This window comes from Protopterus annectens, chromosome 3.part0, assembly GCF_019279795.1.
Source record: "Protopterus annectens isolate FY-2018-M chromosome 3.part0, PAN1.0, whole genome shotgun sequence".
Taxonomy (NCBI): domain Eukaryota; kingdom Metazoa; phylum Chordata; order Ceratodontiformes; family Protopteridae; genus Protopterus; species Protopterus annectens.
Genome location: NC_056731.1, coordinates 1951707503 through 1951727502, shown reverse-complemented (window position 1 = coordinate 1951727502; position 20000 = coordinate 1951707503). Strand labels below are relative to the sequence as shown.

Below are 20000 nucleotides of genomic sequence, written 5' to 3'. Positions count from 1 at the left end.
AACCAGTGGGTGTAATCAAAATGTTAGGAGCTGTCATAGGTTCATACTAGGCTATCTGCCTAGGGCATTTATAAGCCTAGCCAGAGTGTGTTTGGCTTTCACCACCCATTTTAAATTAATTTTGCTATGCCCTTTTTCGAGGTTAGTAAACTGTGCCTCTGTCTAACAGTGACACAGAAGTGATACCCGGGATAAACCTACAATCTCCCATCCACTCATCAAGATTCCTCTTGAAAAGAGTCAATGAGGGACTCTGCCTAACCTGGCTGGACTGGGATTTTATTCCAGAGTGAAGGGAGCCTCTGGGTTATGAATCTGTCCCTCCAGCATGTCCTATTTATTTCAGTGCCGAGGTTCAAGTCTCTCGAGCGCGTAGCTCGATGGGATTTGGATTTTCTGAGGTGCAGCATGTCCATTAATTCCAGGATGGACATGGCTTTATACGTCAGGCACAGATCGCCTCTGAGCAGGTGGTATGCCACTGAGTAGAGCTGGAGTTTCTTTAACCGGGCAGCATATGGCATCTGTTTGAGACCTTTGATCCTCTTGGTGAGGTACTTTTGGGATCTTTCCAGTTGCTGCAGGCGTCTGGTAAGGTACATCCCAAAAGGGGCATTGTACTCAATTATGGGCCTAATGAGGGATGAGTAAAGAGGCACGATGACCTCCCCTGATCTAGATGTGAATCCCTTCATGATTAGGTGGGCTATATAAAATGTTTTTCTAACCACTTTGGCCATGTGGTTGTCAAATGAGAGATTGCCATCAACTTGGGTCCCCAAGTCCATAATTACTTCTTCTGTACTTAATGGATTACCACCTATGTGGTAATTTGTGGGCACTTTGTTTTTGCCAAAGGGGATGACTATACACTTTTGGCATTTAGCTTGAGGCCATGGCTCTGGCACCAGTTGTCTGTTTCTATGAGGCCCATTTGGAGGATGCTTGTGTCGGCTGGAGAGTCGATTATGGTGCCCAGTTTGCAGTCATCTGCGAACTTGGTCAGCCACAGTCCTTCCATGTTGGCCTGTACCTCCGAGAAATATATACCGAACAAGAGAGGTCCCAGGACTGAGCCTTGTGGGACACCACTCGTAACTGGTTTGGAGTCTGACATGGCTCCAGCAATTCTAACCATGTGGGTTCTGTCCTTGAGCTAGTTTGCAACCCATCTAGTGACATAGGGGTTTATATTTAAGCTGGTGAGCTTATCTATAATGCCCGAGTGGGGTATTATATTGAAGGCTTTTGCGAGGTCCAGGTAGGCTGTGTGGACCACCTTCCCCTCGTCAATGGCCTTGGTGACGGTTTCAAAGAAATCAACCAGGTTTAAGAGGCAGGATCTGCCCTTAACAAAGCCGAACTGGGTAGGATCCAGTGTATGTAGGTCCCTAATATCTTTATTTATGAGGTCCATGATGATACTTTCCATAGCTTTGCAGACCAAGCTAGTCAGGCTTATGGGGCGATAGTTTCCAGGATCCGTTGAGGCACCACCTTTGTGGACAGGGACCACTGTTGCTGTACGCCACTCTTTGGGTACATATCCTGTAGTAAGGCTGAGATTGAACAGTAGTTTTATGTTTGGGTTTAGCTCTTCTTGGAGTTCATGTAGGATGCAGCCCGGGACACTGTCTGGTCCCATTGATGCTGTGTTTTTTGCTTTGGAGAGGGCAGCTCTTACCTGAGCATCTGAGATGTCAAGGGGGCAGCCCTCTGCTGGGATAGATATTTGCCCTTTTGGTGGGGAGTGGGGGGGGGTTTGCGCTGAACCTGTTAGCTAGGATGTTGGCAATGACTGTGGGTTCGATGTATTTTTTTGTCATTTTGGACTAATTCCGAGCATATCAGGGAATTACCACCCAGGTTCCTAACATAACTAAAGAAAGCCTTGTGATTATCCTTAGTGTCCTGTGCAATTTTTCTCTCGAAGCTGGCCTTAGACGATTTTATGAGTGCCCGTAGTTTTTTGCTAATACTGATCAGAAATGCCTTCCCTTTTTGGGATTTTGCTCTGTCATGTAGTAGCTTCCTCCTTCTATTGTATAGTTTGTTTATGGCTGGGGTCCACCAGACAGGACGTCTGCCTTTGGAGGATTGGGTCTTGGTTTTATTTGGGATTGCATGATCCATGCATTCCTGAAGGTGTTCATAGAATGCATTTATAAAGGATTCTGCGGTCTGGGCCTTATTTTCCACAGGCTCGGGGGCTTTGAAGGATTCCACCTCGGTTTAAAGGAGTGTGAAATTTGCTTTAGAGAAGTTTTTCACTGTGGTTTTCTGGGCAGGGGGTGGGGTCGGGATGTGAATATCCAGTGAGATTAGTTTATGGTCTGATCTTACCAGTGAGGGATACACTTCTGGTCTGGAGCATAGAGTCCCCATGTTGGTGATGATCAGGTCCAGTATGTTTTCCCCTCTTGTGGGAGTGGTAACAAGTTGTTCCGTAGCATTTGAGTTTATAAATTCTAGGAACCTTTGGGCTAGGGTGTTTGACCTAGAGTAATGCTCCCAGTCTATGTTTGGGTAGTTGAAGTCGCCCAATATAATAGTGTTTGGAGAGACCTTCATATTTTTCCAGTGTTCTTAGGAAGGCTGAGTGGGGTTCCTGGGTTTGGGAGGGTGGTCTGTAGCAGGCTATAAACTGGAAGGCAGTTTTACCCACTGTTAGTTGCACATGGATAGTCTCTGATGCTTTGTGCTGTGCCACCAACCTGGAGGTGTGGGTATCTTTGACGAATATTGATACTCCCTCTCTGTTTGTGGTTCGGTCCAAGTTTTGGGGCCGAAAATCATGGTATGAGGTATAACCTGGTAGTGCTGGGGTGCTCTCGGGAGCCATGAACCAGGTTTCTGTTACTGCACAGATATCGAAGTTCTCCATGCTAAGGAGAGTTTCGAGTGCGTGCATCTTGAGGTTCAGACTTCTGGCGTTGAGTGGCATTACTCAGTTTCTTATCCCTTGTGATACCTATGGAGGTGAGTTTGTCTTTTCAGCCTTGCATAAAAAAGGCACTATGGGGGAAGCAAGAGCCTTTGCCAATATCCGAAAGCCCAGGGGTGACAGGTGCAAGCCGTCCCTAGCGAAGCATCGTGGCTTGTCGAGCATATCATCCCAGGTTGACAGGCATTGGATCCCCTTTGAATGACACCAATACTTAAGCCAATTGTTGAAATTGATCATCTTGTCTTCATATTGTGGCATCATTCTTGGTGAGGGTAAGATGCTACTCAAGGTCAGGGTCATACCGGCCTGGGTTACATGCTCAGAGAGCTCCTCTATGTCTCTTTTCATGTAGTCCAGGGAGGTACATCTCAGGTCATTCACACCAGCATGGACAATGACCGAGTCATATTTGTACTTGCCTTGGAGTGACCTGAGTGCTTGTGTTATGTGGCGGATCCTAGCGCCCAACAGGCAGCTCACCGTGACCTTCTCCTTGTTCAGCCTGTTGAGCGTCCCGGGACGTCAGTGTGCCTGACAATAGAGTCACCTATTATAAGTGTATCAGGTGTGTTGTTTAGCCTTAAGGGCTGTGACTGTTCGGCACACTGGCTTTGTAAGCTATGTGTTGCACGTGTTTTGTTTTGGGGTAGCGGTTGCTTGGGTGTCTGCTTTGGAGGTCTCTGCTGCTTAGGCAGATTTTTATTTAGAGCCTCTGAGTATGTTTCTGTGTGTTTATGTGTTTGGTTTGCTGTCGTGGTAGGTCTATGTGAGACTGGAATTGAATTGTAGTGAGTGTGGTTTCCTACTCCTCCTGACTGGTTACGCCAGTACTGAGTTGAGAGAGCTTAGCCTCCAGTTTGGCTATATGGTTGCATCTCTCACATGTGTTGGAATTTGTTGGGAGGAGGAGAGGGTTGTCTGTGTACATGAGGCAGTTGTAACATTGCCTCAAGATTCCCAGATTCACCAGCTGGACCGGAGAGGAGATTGACAACTAACCTTTGGACATGCTAGAATAGTATTGGGAATTCCTTTATAATTGAAAAAAGGGCCAATGGGGAACAAGGTACTCAAGGGGAGTTTGTGAGGGTGTAGTGCTTTTAATTTTTTAGTGCCGACTTATATAATTGCTTTAGTGAGCAAGTGCCAGGTAACTTAAATGCAATGTGTTACAGGTAACTTAAATGCAAAAACAACAAACAGTAACTTTCTTTCAAGTGAAACAAGGAAATAAGTACAGTAAGCAATGCAGATATCACTAGGGATCCACAGAAGCGCTGAAAAGCCACGTTTTAGGTGGAATTAGTGTTTCAGGGAAATAACAAGCAAACAAACAACAAACAACAAGCATACAAACAGAGCTAGATTCAGCAGGCCTGGATCTAGTCTATGCTACAGCAAACAAGGTGTACCAATTTCAGTAAGAAGCAGTTCAAATATGCAGGCACTATCAGCCTTTAACCAGAAATTCCCAGCTCAGAAGGGCAGAGTCCAGCCTCTCATCCCACAAGAGTGCAGACCACGAACCCTCAATGCAAAATAACTGGCCTGAAGCCCAAGTGCTTAAACCAGAATTAATACACTTTTAGAATAACAGACACTGAGCCCTCAATCAACAGTTCCCAACTTAGAAGGATGTAAGCTACCTGTTCTGCCACTATAGTGCAGACCACAAACCTTCTTAATGTAAAACAACTGGTTTGAAGCCCAAGTGCTTAAACTAAAAGGCTTAGAATGAGTTACACCAAGCAGTAATAAATACAATTGAGTACTATTAAGATGACGCAAAAGCAAAATAAAAGTAGGAAGAAACACAAATACAGTAAAAGCAGATAAAAAAAATTTTTTTTTTGAGTGAGCAAATGAGATGGGCCCAGGAGTTACAGGACAGAAACAAGTGCAAATGCAGGCCTTCAAATCAGAAAGTTGAGTGAGATGGAAGACCGCCCAAATGGCCAATAACTACAAATTCTGGGTCAGAACCACTCCTTATGTGGTAGACAGGTTACCTAATGCTTACCACTCCCACTGATAAGCTAGAAGGCTTCCCTCCAACACAGAAAGGCTTGGGGGGCTCAGAAGCTTACGAACAGTCAAGGATACAGCAAATCTGTATCTGGAACACTAATTACAGGAAAGGTAGGAAACAGCCTTACAATTTTTTTTTTCCAAAAAAGTAGCAAAAACAGTAGTAAAAACAATTCACATGCAGTGCAAGCTGGCACACTTGAGTATGTAGCAATATTATTCCACACACAGTTTGAAAAAATGTAATTAAATTAAAAAGGACTAAAAGCAAGTGCAGAAAAGGTTTATTAGGTAGAATGCGGTAAAGAGATGGGACTGGGGGAGTGTCCTAGATCAAATCTACAGTGGGGTGAGCACTGCAAAATCCACCAAATTAAACTACAACCAAGAACAGGGGGGGGGGGACATTTTCAACAGAGATGTGAAGAATCACAGTGCAAATTATAAAACCAGAAAAATATATACTCATCTCTGTATATTTGCAGAACAATAAGACAGATATCTAAGTAACAATTTAGCTCTATAATACAGAATAATACAGAAAAATATACTCAGCTCTATATATTTGCAGATAGTCTTGTAAGGCTCTCTCTCAGTGCACAGGTTCCAATTTAAATGCAGGCTGTTATTAACAGGTCAGAATTAAGGGAACCTGGAGTTAAGCAACACACAAGCTATAAAAACCGGTTATATCAGCTGAAGACAAGGCAGAAAATGAGGGGGGTGGGGGTGGGGAAGACAATTTCAACAGAGATATGAGGAACCACTGTGCAAATTATAAAACCAGAAAAATATATGTTGCAATGAATGTTGGCCTAATGGTTAAGGTGCTTGCCTTACAAGCACAAGGTGCAGGGTTTGAGTCTCACAAGGGATAACTGACTAGGCTTACAATGGCTCGCAAGGGCAGTTAGCTTAGTATGAACCTATGCAGCAAGTATGAACCTATGCAGCAAGTATATACTCATCTCTGTATATTTGCAGAACAGGAAGACAACAGATATCTAAGCAACAATTTAGCTCTATAATACAGAATAATACAGAAAAATATACTCAGTTCTATATATTTGCAGATAGTCTTGTAAGGCTCTCTCTCTCAGTGCACAGGTTCCAATTTAGATGCAGGCTGTTATTAACTGGTCAAAATTAAGGGAACCTGGAGTTAAGCAACACACAAGCTATAAAAAACGGTTATATCAGCTGAAGACAAGGCAGAAAATGAGGGGGGGGGAGACAGTTTCAACAGAGATGTGAGGAATCACAGTGCAAATTATAGAACCAGAAAAATATATACTGATCTCTGTATATTTGCAGAGCAGTAAGACAACAGATATCTAAGCAACAATTTAGCTCTATAATACAGAATAATACAGAAAAATATACTCAGCTCTATATATTTGCAGATAGTCTTGTAAGGCTCTCTCTCAGTGCACAGGTTACAGTTTAAATGCAGGCTGTTATTAACAGGTCAAAATTAAGGGAACCTGGAGTTAAGCAACGCACAAGCTATAAAAACCGGTTATATCAGGTGAAGACAAGGCAGAAAATTAGGGGTGGGGAAGACAGTTCCAACAGAAATGTGAGGAATCACAGTGCAAATTATAAAACCAGAAAAAATATGTCCACCAACTTAATCTGGTTGCTTTTCCTAAGGAGTAGCGTGATTATATTTGTCCTTTCTTCTACGGTATATGTAATAAACACAAAATTATGATGTAGTACGTTCATTCGAAAAGTGGTACATCAGGATCATTCCACTGTATAAATGTTTATGTTTCTTTGTCTCCGTTTCTGATTCAGACTTCTCAACCTCTAAGAGTAAGAAATTTCGTCAAAGCCAAAATACTGCCGATACAAAAGCTCAGAATCAAGGACGCCTAAAACATTTATCTTACAAACTCAGAATATTGTTAAGAATAACTATTTTTCAATAGCATACTTTTTTGTTTAAAAAATGATTAGTTTTACCACTGTAATAACAATCAATTGCATATAACAAATAGCATAACTTTTCTGATAGATATGAAGTATGAAACTCAAATGTATGCCACTATATAAGGACTTGAATATTCAGTGGAGTGCCAGAAAACCATAAATTTTATAAGCAACAGACCAAAAAATATACAGTAAAAATCTGGACAGTTGAGAGATATGGGTCCTGGTTTGCTTAAATGATAGCGTAACTGTGAACCACAACTTAATTAGTAAAACAGATTTGCTCTGTTCTACTGATATATTGTATACAACGCCGTATGCTATATTATCAGTGAAAGGGGGACGTTTTTTGAATTGCAAGATCAACGTTTTAAAATTAAACTTCAATTAACTACCATGAAATACTGTGAAAAACAGGAAGAGAAACATTTTCTAACACCAATGAACTTCTGCACCCATCGCAACAGTAATATGACCACATCTAAAGAACTTCAATATTTTTAAATGTAGTCAGAATAAAATATCAGTACATTAATACATCATACCTCTCCAAACAGTAAAAGTTCGCGTCTAGTTTCCTATAAATCTATTTAAGCTTTTCACGCAATGAAAATGGTTAACCGAAGTGACAGTTTGCACAGTAACAACTGAACTGAACAACTTACACACCAGCTGTCCCCGGCACGTCGCACTCCTCCCCGGCTCTTTTCAAATAGGAAGTAGAATAACTCGAGTTCCGTTTGGTTGGAAGGACGTTTTGAGAGGAGGGAGTAGGGAAGGTAAGGAGGTTGGCAGAGTAAGGTTCAGAAGACTGGCTCTTCTAACAACCTGTAAGGTATTTGGCTTCTTCTGGGATTACATATGGGGCATACTAAAGGAAGAAAAGAAAGTATCAATTGAAACAGTTTTTGAATCGAATATATCCAACTGCAGGTAAATCGCGGAGGCAAAGTTGTCAGCTTTTTGTTTATAGTGAGTGAAGTGGAGGAATACAGTGTTGAACAACTGATTTCGGTAAAGCAACTGGATAAACACTTGTTTTGGCCTTTCGTGAGTACTTAAGTTGAGATTTTGTGGAGAAACTGACACTTCTGGATGGATTTATGGCTACGATACGGATTGGTTTATTTTTCGTGTGAATTAATGGTATTTCATTTCGAGGAATCTATGGTTTGTTTACACGTGTAATCTTGTTTCTTCATGGTGGCTACATTTCCGACCCGAGTGTTGCAGCTGACAGTTGGTGCAGAAAATGGGGGACTTCTATGACCCTGAACATCCCACTGAGTAAGTACAGAAAGGAAATAACATTGCGCATGTTTGTTTGAGATAAACCATTGTCATGCAAAAGCAATGTTTTTGTTTGACGTTGAAACATACTTATGTTTACAAACATTTTTGAGGGTATACTTCAGTTTGCTCATAATCTAATACTGTCTCATGTTCTCTATTCACATTGTGCCTTACTGTCTTTCAGTGCCCAAAAAATGCTTAAGAAGTTCTCCACCCGTGTCACACTGGAGAGTGAAACGTTTGTTAATTATGACTCTAGCTTGCTTACTTCGGACGTGGGTGAAAGATGGCAACGACAGCCGTTTCCCACGGGCCGCCCGCCCAGCCTATAGTTTTGACGGGTGGTCATTGGGGTACTGAAATGTAGATTGCCAAGTGCCTTAAGTTTGTGAGGATATTTTTGCACGTGCAATGTGTTTTTTCACTGTAGGTGTATATATTATACAATGAAACGAGTTAAAACATCAGTAGTTGTAAAACAGCATGTTTTTTTCCAGTTGACAAGAAGGCCTTCACTGTCTAGCAAAGCAGGCCTCTGATCCCCGGTCTCGGGTAGAAAAACTACCTCAGACAAGGGTCGATTATCGAAATATTTTCGACAGAGACTTTTGTATAAACAGTTTAGCGCACGCACACAAACCGAGCCCTTGGCAGCCGGGGGGGTTCTGTTGAAATGTAGGCCAGAAGTGTATGTAAATGGGTCTTCATTTATTGTGAGGGGAAGCTGTAGTAGTTTGTAGCTTTGTTTTGCTCTGTGGTGTGCATTGCAATATATAAGTCCTAAAAGGAAATAGCACTTTATATGTTCTGGAATATATTCGTAGTGCAAGAGTGCGTTCCAGAAAAATGTTAGCAATTCTAAAAGTAATGCGCAACGCTTGTTTAATGATGTGACAAAACTGATTAATTTGTAGTGTAAAAGTAGATGCATGTTTTTCTGTTACCTTAGCCTGGACTAGTTTTTTTTATGGGTAGCACAGCAATTCTGCGATGGTGTGCATGACGTTTACTTAGAGCTCAGTGGCAAACTTGGTAGTATTCTACAGCAAATTGTTTGTGGGTTGAGGTGCTGCAGGGTTGTTCTCTTTAACATTGTGATACACGTGGGTTGCTTAGTGAATAACATGTCTGATGTGTTTTCGTGTAGCTGTAAGCTATCTGGGGAAAGTTGGATTGCAGTAAAACTGTACTGGTGAGGGTAGAATTCATTTTTATGACAGTGAGTGTTCTTGCACTCTTTGAATCGAACATTCCGAACTTTAAGTGGCAGAATAAACTCAAATCCATGGTCTTATAGAAGTTGCAAACTATCACTTGGGAACATTGTTGTAATCAAACATGTGTGAAGAGGGAAATTCTTTAACTGACAAACTTGTCATTTACTTGTAAATAAACTTGGATATTTGCTCAATTTGGTACTTCCGTATTGATGCTTATGGGTAAAGCTACTAGATCCTCAAACTTTTTTTAAAGATACTCACGTGAGTTGTACATTTTTATTAGAATTCCCTTTTGCCAGCTTCATGTGGAAAGCTGCATGTGTTAAAGATCAGGACTTTGTTGTCATGGGCTGGGTGCTTACTGGAACTGCAAGTAACTTTGGCATTCACTGGCTTCACTGTGTTTTATGAAACTGTTGAATGGCCAATTCCATCACTTAACATATTTTTGTACAAGTATGTTTGACAGGAGTACTCCTGTACCTTGATACTTTTCGCCTCTCCAAGAGGGGAATGTAAATGTTTGGGAATTGTATTTGATTGTAGTAACACTCAATTACAAAAGGTACAAGCGGGTAAATGTTAAAGTGTTGAAACTGCAGTAAGGATTTACAGTGGGTGGCATACGAGTATTTATTTCTTCCTTCCAGGCTTTGGAGAGCATCTACCCTGGTTTGTTTTACTTTGTGTCCTTTCTGCATTAGTAAATTACTGGACCTGCTTACAATTTTCCTGCATTTGGGGAGATATCTCTAGAGATTTTTTATATTTTTATATATATATTTATATATATATATATATATATATATATATATATATATATATATATATATATATAATTTTTTTTTTTTACCATTCCATATTTACAAAATGACCATATTTGCATGTTTTACATTGTGTATAAAGTGGAAACGTAGGTCATACAACATACCCAATTACAATATATACAAAGATGCTTTCCCAATTTAATTTTTTTAGTCAAAAAACAGCACATACAAAAATGGTTCTACGTATGTACTCATAGGAATACTTTCAGTTCATTTAAGATATGGTGTACCTGATGCTTTATGCTAATAAGATGTTATAGGACTGTTCCAGATTGCTCTGGCTTTCATATATTTGTTTTTCGTCCAATACTATTTTATATGCTAATAGATGTTTAGTAGCATATTTCTTGAACTACTCCCAAGAGATACCTTCAGGATCTAACCATTTGCGAACTCTATATAGCTTCATTTGTAAGAAAATCGTAAGTGGGTTAGCTTGGTACCCCCATTTTTTGCAGTTGTAACTTAAGGGAAGCATTTTCAACTCCAGAATATATGTATTTGGTTGTATTAGGTCTGCAATGTGGTCTTTCCAGTGTGGACAGTATGGCGACTTAGTTGCATTGAATTTGTTAAGAATTGCTGGGGTGAAATAAGCATTGTTATTAATCATGAGTTGTGTGGAAGTGATTTTTTTTTTTGTGGAATAGTTTTCAATGTTAAGTTGATTGCCTTTTCTGTTTGTCATTCGGGTCAGTTTTTAATTTTCTCCAGTAATTAGAGAAGAGAATGTCTTTCTGGAATTTGATTTCCCCTATCATTTTGTATGAGTTAGTTATTGTTTTCCTTAATTTTAAACAGTCTTCCAAAGTAGGATATAGTTTTCGATGTCACTTTCGAGCATGGTAAGGTTTTGGAAGTAATTAGAGCACACCTCTTTGATTTGTCGTAAAAGTATTATATATGCTTTAGGTAAATTTAGATTGCTTCTTAATTCATGAATTGTGCTATTGAGGAATGGGTAAATATCTTGGATTCTCTTATGTTTTAACCGAGGGAAGGAGTCTATGTTTAGCATCTTGTTTATTTTTAAGTTAGGATTTTTATGCAGGGGTTGTAGTATTAACATAGCTTGTCCAAGGTTTTAAGGGGTGAAAAAGTTTTTGTTCTATTTATAGAATGTGTTGGTGGCTAATGTTACAGGCTTGTAAATTTTTTTTTTATTTAAGAAGGGAAGCGCTTTGGGATTGATGTCTAGTGTTTTTATATAAAAATAGTATGTTACCCAGGTTGGTGAAGCAATCTTTGCCGAGGGGTCATACTCTGCTATTATCAGTATTCTATTAGTGTTGATAGAGTAGTAAGTTTAGAAATCTGCCAAGTTCAGACCCCCCTTTGTTCTTGGGAAGTGTTCGTTTTTGTTAGGGGATTCTGGTCGTTTTAGGTTCCCATACAAATTTTGCTAGAAACGTGTTTAAAGAATTTATTATGTATAGTTTATTATGTATAGTCTGAGATGTCATAGATATATTAATCTAGGTAGTATCTTAATTTTAATTATTGATACTTTTAGACACAAATGGTAGCTTTAAGGTTATTCCATCTTGTACAATCTTATGCTTTGCCATTTAAGAGTTATGTTATGTTGGTAGAATTCCTTGTTCTGAAAGAAAGTAATTCTCCAGTATTTTGTTTGTTCTTTTATTTTTATTTTGTCTAAGAGCGCTATTAGGGAGTTGAGTCTAGGTGGCCTTAAGGGGACCATATTTGTTTTATTAAGGTTTAATTTGTAGTTAGACATGTAAGAAAATTGTTCAGTTGTGGTTATTATTTTGGTCATGCTTGAGCTTGGTGTAGTAAAGTATGTTTAAATCGTCTGCAAATGATGAAAGAAACTTTGAAGTTATGTATTGAGGGGGGATTTTATGTATTTTTTGTTTAATATATAGAAATAGGGGTTCTAGGTATAGGTTGAAAAGAAAGGGTGGTAGTGGGCAGCCTTGTCTTCCATTTTTATTTTTTTAATCAAGGTTCTGTTTTGACCATGTTTTGTGTGTGTGTGTGGATATATAGATATATAGATAGAGAGAGAGATAGATATAGATTTTTTTGATATATATAGGTATATATATAGATATATGTAGATATATATAGATTATATATATAGATTATATATATATATATATATATATATATATATATATATATATATATATATATAGATTATATATATATAGATTATATATATATAGATTATATATATATATATAGATTATATATATATATATATATATATATATATATATATATATATATATATATATATAGATTATATATATATATATATATATATAAATTATATATATATATAAATTATATATATATATATATATATATATATATATATAGATTATATATATATATATATATATATATATATATATAGATTATATATAATATATATATATATATATATATATATATATATATATATATATATATATTACTATAGAGGATTTGAATGATCTGTATAAACTTTTTAGGTATGTCAAAAAGTGAGGTAACGTGCAGCAATAATTCAAGATTGACCCTATCAAAAGCCTTGTGGGCATCTACTACCATAGTGAAGATGTTGATATTTCACTGATTTGCAAAGGATATTAATGCTTCTAATGTTAGTGTCGTCACTGGTCTGTCTACATGGTGTAAACCCAGATTGTTCTGGAGAAATGATGTTCTCTATCAGAGTTTTAACTCTGTTTGCGAGTATTGAGGTCAGGATCTTGGTGTGTATTTAGAAGAGAAATGGGTCTATAGCTATATGGATATTTAGGGTCCGCTTGATCTTTTTAATAAAAATAGTTTTAGAGGCGCTAAAGTGAATATTGTGTATGTTATAGTTAAGCACGTGGTATAATTGGATATTTTATTTTAAACAAGCAGTTGTCTGGCAATTCATGCAAGCATTGCTCTTTTTTTATATATGCAGTGAATGTGTGTATATTAGTTCGTAGGTTTGTATTGGGTTAATGCTCTCCTGGAGCCTTTGTAAGCCTAGCCATAGAAGTGCCCTGGCATTGTGCCACCTGATGTGAAATTGAAATCCAGTTTACATGTGTGCTACTTAGTTTGGTGTGTTTTTGTCATGTGGTGGAGGTTTGAATATAAATGTTTGAGTGGATGGATAAATGTGGTTTTCTAAGGACTGCAATGCTCCATCTCTGTTTCCCACTTTAAGGGAATATTAATGCAATATTTGGTTATCTGGATCAATTGGTCTGTCAATCTTTGGTAATCTCCAAGTGAAGTACCTCGCAGGATGTGCAGTAGCAAAACCCGCCCCGAACACGCTTCCTAGGCAAACGCGCATGAATATTTATGTTTTCCGGCCTTAAAGAACACGTTGAATTGTTTGTACATATATTCCGAAATGTCATGTAAGCATGTAAACAAATTGAATTGGAAAGAAATGCAAGTACAAGTCTACGAACACATAGAACACATATCGGTAATTTTTTTTCACTTTATTCATGATAAACGCAGCAAAACTACAGAAAATGACGATTGCAAGTGTAAACATGTCAAAAGTCCTTTCAGGTGCATCATAGCTGTAATTTTTTTTCACTTTATTCACGATTGCATATAAGCCATTTAGCGGCAAAAGTACAGAACATGAGCGTTGCATTTCATATCAGAAAATCAGCGGAAACACAGTAAGCTATTGCACATGTCATTTCATTTAACGGTGCAGGTAACACACAGAAAACCAAGCGTATATAACATTCTCAACGCACATTCTTGTTCTCTTGAAAATATTAAAAAAAAAATAATGAGTAAATGTCAAACAATGCACAAAAATTTTCAATGCAATACAATAGTAATGAAAACAAAGGAGGCAAGGAAAGTAAGAGAAGAGTAAGTAGTGGTCAGGTGACATGGCCCTTGGGGAATCAAGCACACTAGACGTGTTTGAGAGAGTATTGCATTTTAGCCTGAACTTGGGAGTAGACGCGTATTTAGATAAACAGGAAGAGACTTCCAAAGTGTGGGTGCATAACAGAAAAGGTGTATTCTACACTAATGCAGTAGAGTTCTTGGTGTTGCAAGTATAGTAGCAACTTGTGAGTAGCACCTTATGTTGCACAAGGAGATATTTCAAGCAGGTTTAACTGCAAGAGGGGAAAAGTTTTTAAGATGAAGTAGTTTATTATAGCGGACTTCCTAGTAGTAAATCAGCTCTTTATTCTATGGATAATCATTTGGCTTTAACAAGGAAAAGAATGACAACAGCGTTGTACAAACAATATTAGAGACTACATTTATTCTCATATTTTCTGCCGGATTTCTTTGACCAGTACTGCATGCAACACAGCGACCATAACATTAACACTTTTGTTTGAGCCAAAACAACAAAGAAACCTTCTTCCAGATATAGTAAGGTGCTAAACATATAACTGAGTGTATGTATGTGACGCGCTATTTTTACCGAAGTGTCATGTACTGTTAATAATAGCTTTTTTTTTTTTTTTTTTTTTAAGGGTCTTTAAATAGTTAACTGACTGTACTTTTAAGTTCACTGCTTTTGACATTCACTTTCTGACATTCACTTTCTGAACTATCTGTTTTATTATTATGTCCAGTTAAGTGTAGGGCAATGAGGAGTAATATTTAGAAAGCATTATGGGTTAGGAAACGCAATGTACTTCTGTAGAAAAGCAGTTTCTAACTTTGACTCTAGCAATTAACATATGTTGTGATGCGACAGTAAAGCCTGTTGTATGGCACTCGAGTCTTTCCCCCTGAGATACAAAGGAGGAAAATTGAATAATTTAAGACACTGGTATAGCCTTTTCGTAGTGCACAGGTTCATAAGCAAAATAAGTATTTTGTAGTGAGATCCTATAGGATTCTCTCCACATCCAAGGCTGTGTCTGTGTGTTCAAAGATTCAGAGAAACTTTGTCATGTAGGACAATGCAAGTGCAGTCTAAATGAAATTATAAATGTCAGTTTGAGAGAGGTGCAGTGCAAATAACATAGATACAGCCATATCGGAGAATAACACAAGGGGCGGGGTAACCCTACCACCAACCCCCTGTAGGTAGAAGCGTGTGTGTATGTAGATAAACTCTGATTTTTATAATGTGGTTCCTATGAAAAATACTAGATTTTGATTTTTGGTCAGCAGCTTTTCTCTGCTGCATTTGATTGACAGGAAAGAGAGCTGATAGAATTGTACTAGGATCGGATCAACATGGTACCAAGATTGGGGAAGATGCCATTTTACTGATGTATTAAGAGACGACCTGAGTTGGTATATTTAATTAGCATATGTATGTTTTTTGGTATTATGGTATGTAATCCATTCCAAAATTGGAAAAAAAGGGTGAGCTTGTTTTCCCATCCTTTGAAAACTTATGATGGGATCTTGCACTGCAGCACACGTGGGCAAGTATGGCAGAGTGAAAGGCGAAAAGTTCTTTTGCACTCTGCTCACTTAATCATTTCAACCAAAAGGAGCCCATACTGGCCATATTTACGTTACTTAAAAGTAAGAATGCCACACAACATCAGAACACTTAGCTCTGTTTAAAAGTCCTCCCCGTATTAAAAATAAAACACAAGAGGAGGAGGAAGTGTGGCTGCATCTCGTGTTCACTTTTTCTGTATCTTTTCAACAGGGTAAAAACGTATGGAAAAAATTGTCCTAAAATGCTGCAGAATTCATAGAAAGAAATGTGTAATGTTTTAAGTGAAACCTTATGAAGTTGAAGCAACCCGGGTAAGTTATAATGAGGATTATGAAACTGCGTTAATGCATGTCGAGTTTGTGCTTTCTTCGAGGTGGACAGTCAATCTTGAGTATATTTCTGCAGCAGGACTCAAAAGTATGAGGTTATATAATTGTTTAAGGTGATCTGCCTTTGTCTTTAGGGGACATAGAGTAAGGTCATGATTGCTTGGTAGATGTGAGTTATGGATTTTGGTAGAAGCACAGGTACAGTGTATACAAGAGCAAAGATGGATAAACCTGTAGGGTACAGAAAAATTGAGCTAGTTGTGGCATTTACCTTCCGATCTACAGAATAGATGGGTAGAGTGGGGTAAACAAGGTGAATGGAAGGTGTGATGCCCCACCACTGGCCCAGTAATCAAGGAGCCTCAATCCTTGCCACTAGCAATAGTGGGGGATGTACATTGGGAGGAGGACAAGTTTACAAACAAAGTGCAGGTTCACTTAAGAGCATATAGACCAGTCATTCTGGGGTTGGTTTCTTCCTCTTTCTCCAGATTCCCAATAAGACTGCGTACTGGCACAGCTGTAGAGTTGAGCTCTTAGCTGAGTGGCCATACCAAGACCTTCAGCACATACATACACACACATGTGTGTATATATATATATATATATATATATATATATATATATATATATATATACACACATATACACACACTTGGGGAAGGCTGGCACAGGTTTACTAGCTATATGCCGCCTTTTGGCCAGACTGTAAGGTAGTTATCACTGTCACCAGCCACATCCTTATCGGCTACTTTAAGGCCCTTTAAAGGGCGTCCGATCTTGCTTTGTGATGTTAAATATGCAAGTACACTCAGAACTTAAATATATGTCTCAAATATCAGCCGCAGTGATGTTTTTAAGTATATTTAATAAACAAGAAAATGCTCTGTAGTTAATCCAGTTACATCAGTGTTCAAAATCACAAGAAATAAAGCCTTGCAGGATAATATCTAATAAAGAAAACACCTAAGCTATACTTCACTATATTCCTGACTGTTTCTAAGAAAAATTACTGTACCCTAGGTAACTTGCTTATAGATCAAACAGGCTGATGTGGTGAGTGGGTCTTTCAGCTGATAATGTCAGGGCAAAGACAAAATGCTCAGTCTGTCTCCTAAGAGACTTCCCCAAATTAATATCCCAGATACTACTGCTGGGATACTTGCAGAATAACGTTTCCTGTCATCTGACTTTATCTCTGGTGAAACCCCCCACTGATGCAGCTGGTAGCATTTAGCATCTGAAAGTACATAAAAGCTTTCCCTCATATGTTTGCAGATCCTGGAAATCATAAAATAATAATTACTACACTTTTTGAGATGTAGAAGTGTTTTTTTATCTCTTTCAAGACAACACACAGAGCTTCCTACTATAGACATCCTGTCTCTTGCTGTCATAAAGTAATTTAATTGAATCTATTTGTCTGTTAACTTGTGTTGCAGTTTCCATTGTTGAAATATATACATCCAGACAGTTACAACAGTGCAGGTAAGTTTCTCTTCCGTTTCAATAGGGTATGCTGTGCTTACATTTTAGTGTAGTACTTTACAAAAGCTCTTCTTTGTAAAGTACCTTTACAACACATGCTTCTGTACCTGTCGTTTGATATACAGACAACATACAGTTCTAATACAGTTGTAACACAAGCAAACAAATCATGTTGATATTCACAAATGACGTATATAATTTACACAATACCAGATAGCTGGGCTGGCAGTATCTCCTTTCGTGACGGAAGGTATAAATGTTTTCACGGTTGAAGTATTTAACCTACAGAACTTAAGTAGAGGAGGGCTTTGAGAAGATTGGGGGAGATAATGGAGTTTGAGGAGTAAAGAAGGGTGACATTGACAGAAGTTTGTGGCAGTCATAGTAGCACCCTAGGGCCCACCACTTACTTGGGCATCAGACGAAAATGTAGGAGTGAAGAGGAAGAAGGGTGAGTAGTATTTTTAGTAAAGGGAGGGAATTTCAGTTCAGTGAGGTACACTATCCTCACTGAGTTGAGGGGAGTGTCTGCTCCTCCACTGTATAGATGGGAGAAACAATACCTTTGGTTTGAGAGACTGAAAAAAAAAAGCAGAAAATTGTGTTGTAGTGAGGAACTAGCGCGTGAAAAATTCTCGCGCACAGTGCTGAAGAGGAAATACAGTGGAGGAGTTGAAGGCAGCGGGAAGTAGGAACCTTGGAATAGACTTCTTCAGAAGATGTTTATGGTCTGCATGGAGAAAAATGGAGTTGTCAGTGTTTAAGTTAAGGTGCATTCCTTGTGGTATAACATGCAAACTTGCTTTATAGTAGATCTGCATTGAGGTGATTTCACGCATCGATTAGTTTTCTCCCTAAAAATCTATTGCGAGACGACTACTTTAGTTTTTTGCATAATTTTTATTACTCTGCATGCAAAGTACTATACACAGTATTTCGGCCTGTTTTAGATTTCTTTGTTGCCTTTCACTTGAATATGGCTGCATTTATTTATTTTTATTGAGTAACTGACTGTTGCATTCTGGTTACTTTTAAAAAAAAAATCTGCTGCAGACTACAGAAAATGTGCCAACCTATTTCAGAACTGTACCCCCACTGTACATCAGAAGATGGGGCTGGGTGACATGGAATCGGGGAAGTAATTGGACAGTTCATACAGTAAACAGAAACCCTAACATTAAACTTAATACATATAGATCCGTTGGCACTTTTCCATTTATCGAGGAAACACTTCTAATGCGCTAGCACGCACATGCAATGATCACCCATGTTGTTTAATGAGAACAGATACCCTGTTTTTAAAGAATTACCATGCACATGGTGCAGTAATATCAACAGCTACATACATATTTGTATACCAGAGCACAGTATGAAACATCAACTTAAAACATGGGACAACTATCGAAACTGTTTACAACCACCAGTATTTTCATCAAACAGTATTCCACAGCGATTAATGGTGGATTTGTAGTGTTTTCGTAAATACTAATTTATAACACAAGCAAGTTCAGAGTTAAATATTTTTTTACTAAGTTTCCCAAGTAGTCCTGTCTAGATTGCGGTTCCCAAGTTATGTTTATGGCTATTTTAACAATATGTAAGCTTTTGACTGTGACAACTTCCTGTCTGGAGTGCAAGTTAAGGCATTTGTGGAGAAATAAAAACGTGTTGGTGTAAATGTGTTTTTCAATCTCTAGGGTTTCGCCCACTGCCACACAAGTCACTGTCACCAATATAGTGTTGATAAATGTGGCAGTTGTCAGTCTCCCAGTATGGCATTTCACATGTACTCTTTAGCAGAATGTCAGTTTCTTGGTTCTGAAAATATGAACATAAATATGAATCGCAAGTAAATGATCCGTGTACTGCAGAAGAGAAGTTAAACATTGGCAACCTTACTGCTGCTTGTCAAGTCCTTTTCCTAGCTACTTCTGTCAGCTAATAAATTGCTTGGTTAAAGAAGTTGGACCCAAAAAGTGTGGATGTGATAAAGAGCTATGGATGTTAAGCGGAAGTATAGGAGTTGTTTTAGGCATGAACCACCGCTTCAAGGTTAACCACCGTGTCATCATTGCGTGCGCATGCTAGCATTGCCCTGATTAACAGAAAAGTACCGATCTGTTTGAAGTGACTAGATGAGGGTATAATTATAACAAAAAAAGATGATGGTCTGAAAAACACCAGAATGTTGTAATATTCACTGTTTCTGAAAGCTGGTTAATATAAGGAAATGTATTCCTCAAGACGGGCATTAATTTAACCAGTTTGTTGTAAATCCAACCCATTTTGTTAGCAGCAGTGGAAAAAATCTGTAGAGTGTAATGCAGAGTAGATGGCGTTAAAGTGTAGAGTTGCCTTTTTTTTTTTTTTTTTTTTTTTTTTGAGCTTGCAATGGAAGAACAGTTGCATATATTTTTTTCCTCTTTTTTTTTTTTTTTTTTTTTTTTTTTTTTTTCCTGGGTGTTTTAGCTTGTCATGCAGAGTCCGTGGAGAAAGCTGTATGTCCCACTTTTTTGGGACAAA

The 20000-nt window shown here is 38.2% G+C and overlaps 2 protein-coding genes across 2 annotated transcripts in view; one reads left to right on the top strand and one right to left on the bottom strand.

The window, feature by feature from the left end:
• LOC122797233 (tubulin delta chain-like) overlaps window positions 1–7587 on the bottom strand; it is a 790352-nt gene extending 782765 nt beyond the window's left edge. The window contains exon 1 of the mRNA XM_044066071.1: window positions 7456–7587. The gene's annotated coding sequence lies outside the window, so the exon portion shown is untranslated. The remainder of the gene's footprint in view (window positions 1–7455) is intronic.
• A 103-nt stretch (window positions 7588–7690) lies between these two features.
• SETD2 (SET domain containing 2, histone lysine methyltransferase) overlaps window positions 7691–20000 on the top strand; it is a 3532865-nt gene continuing 3520555 nt past the window's right edge. Inside the window, exon 1 of the mRNA XM_044066027.1 lies at window positions 7691–8197. Coding sequence (XP_043921962.1) covers window positions 8163–8197 — 35 coding nt within the window. The 5' untranslated portion in view covers window positions 7691–8162. The remainder of the gene's footprint in view (window positions 8198–20000) is intronic.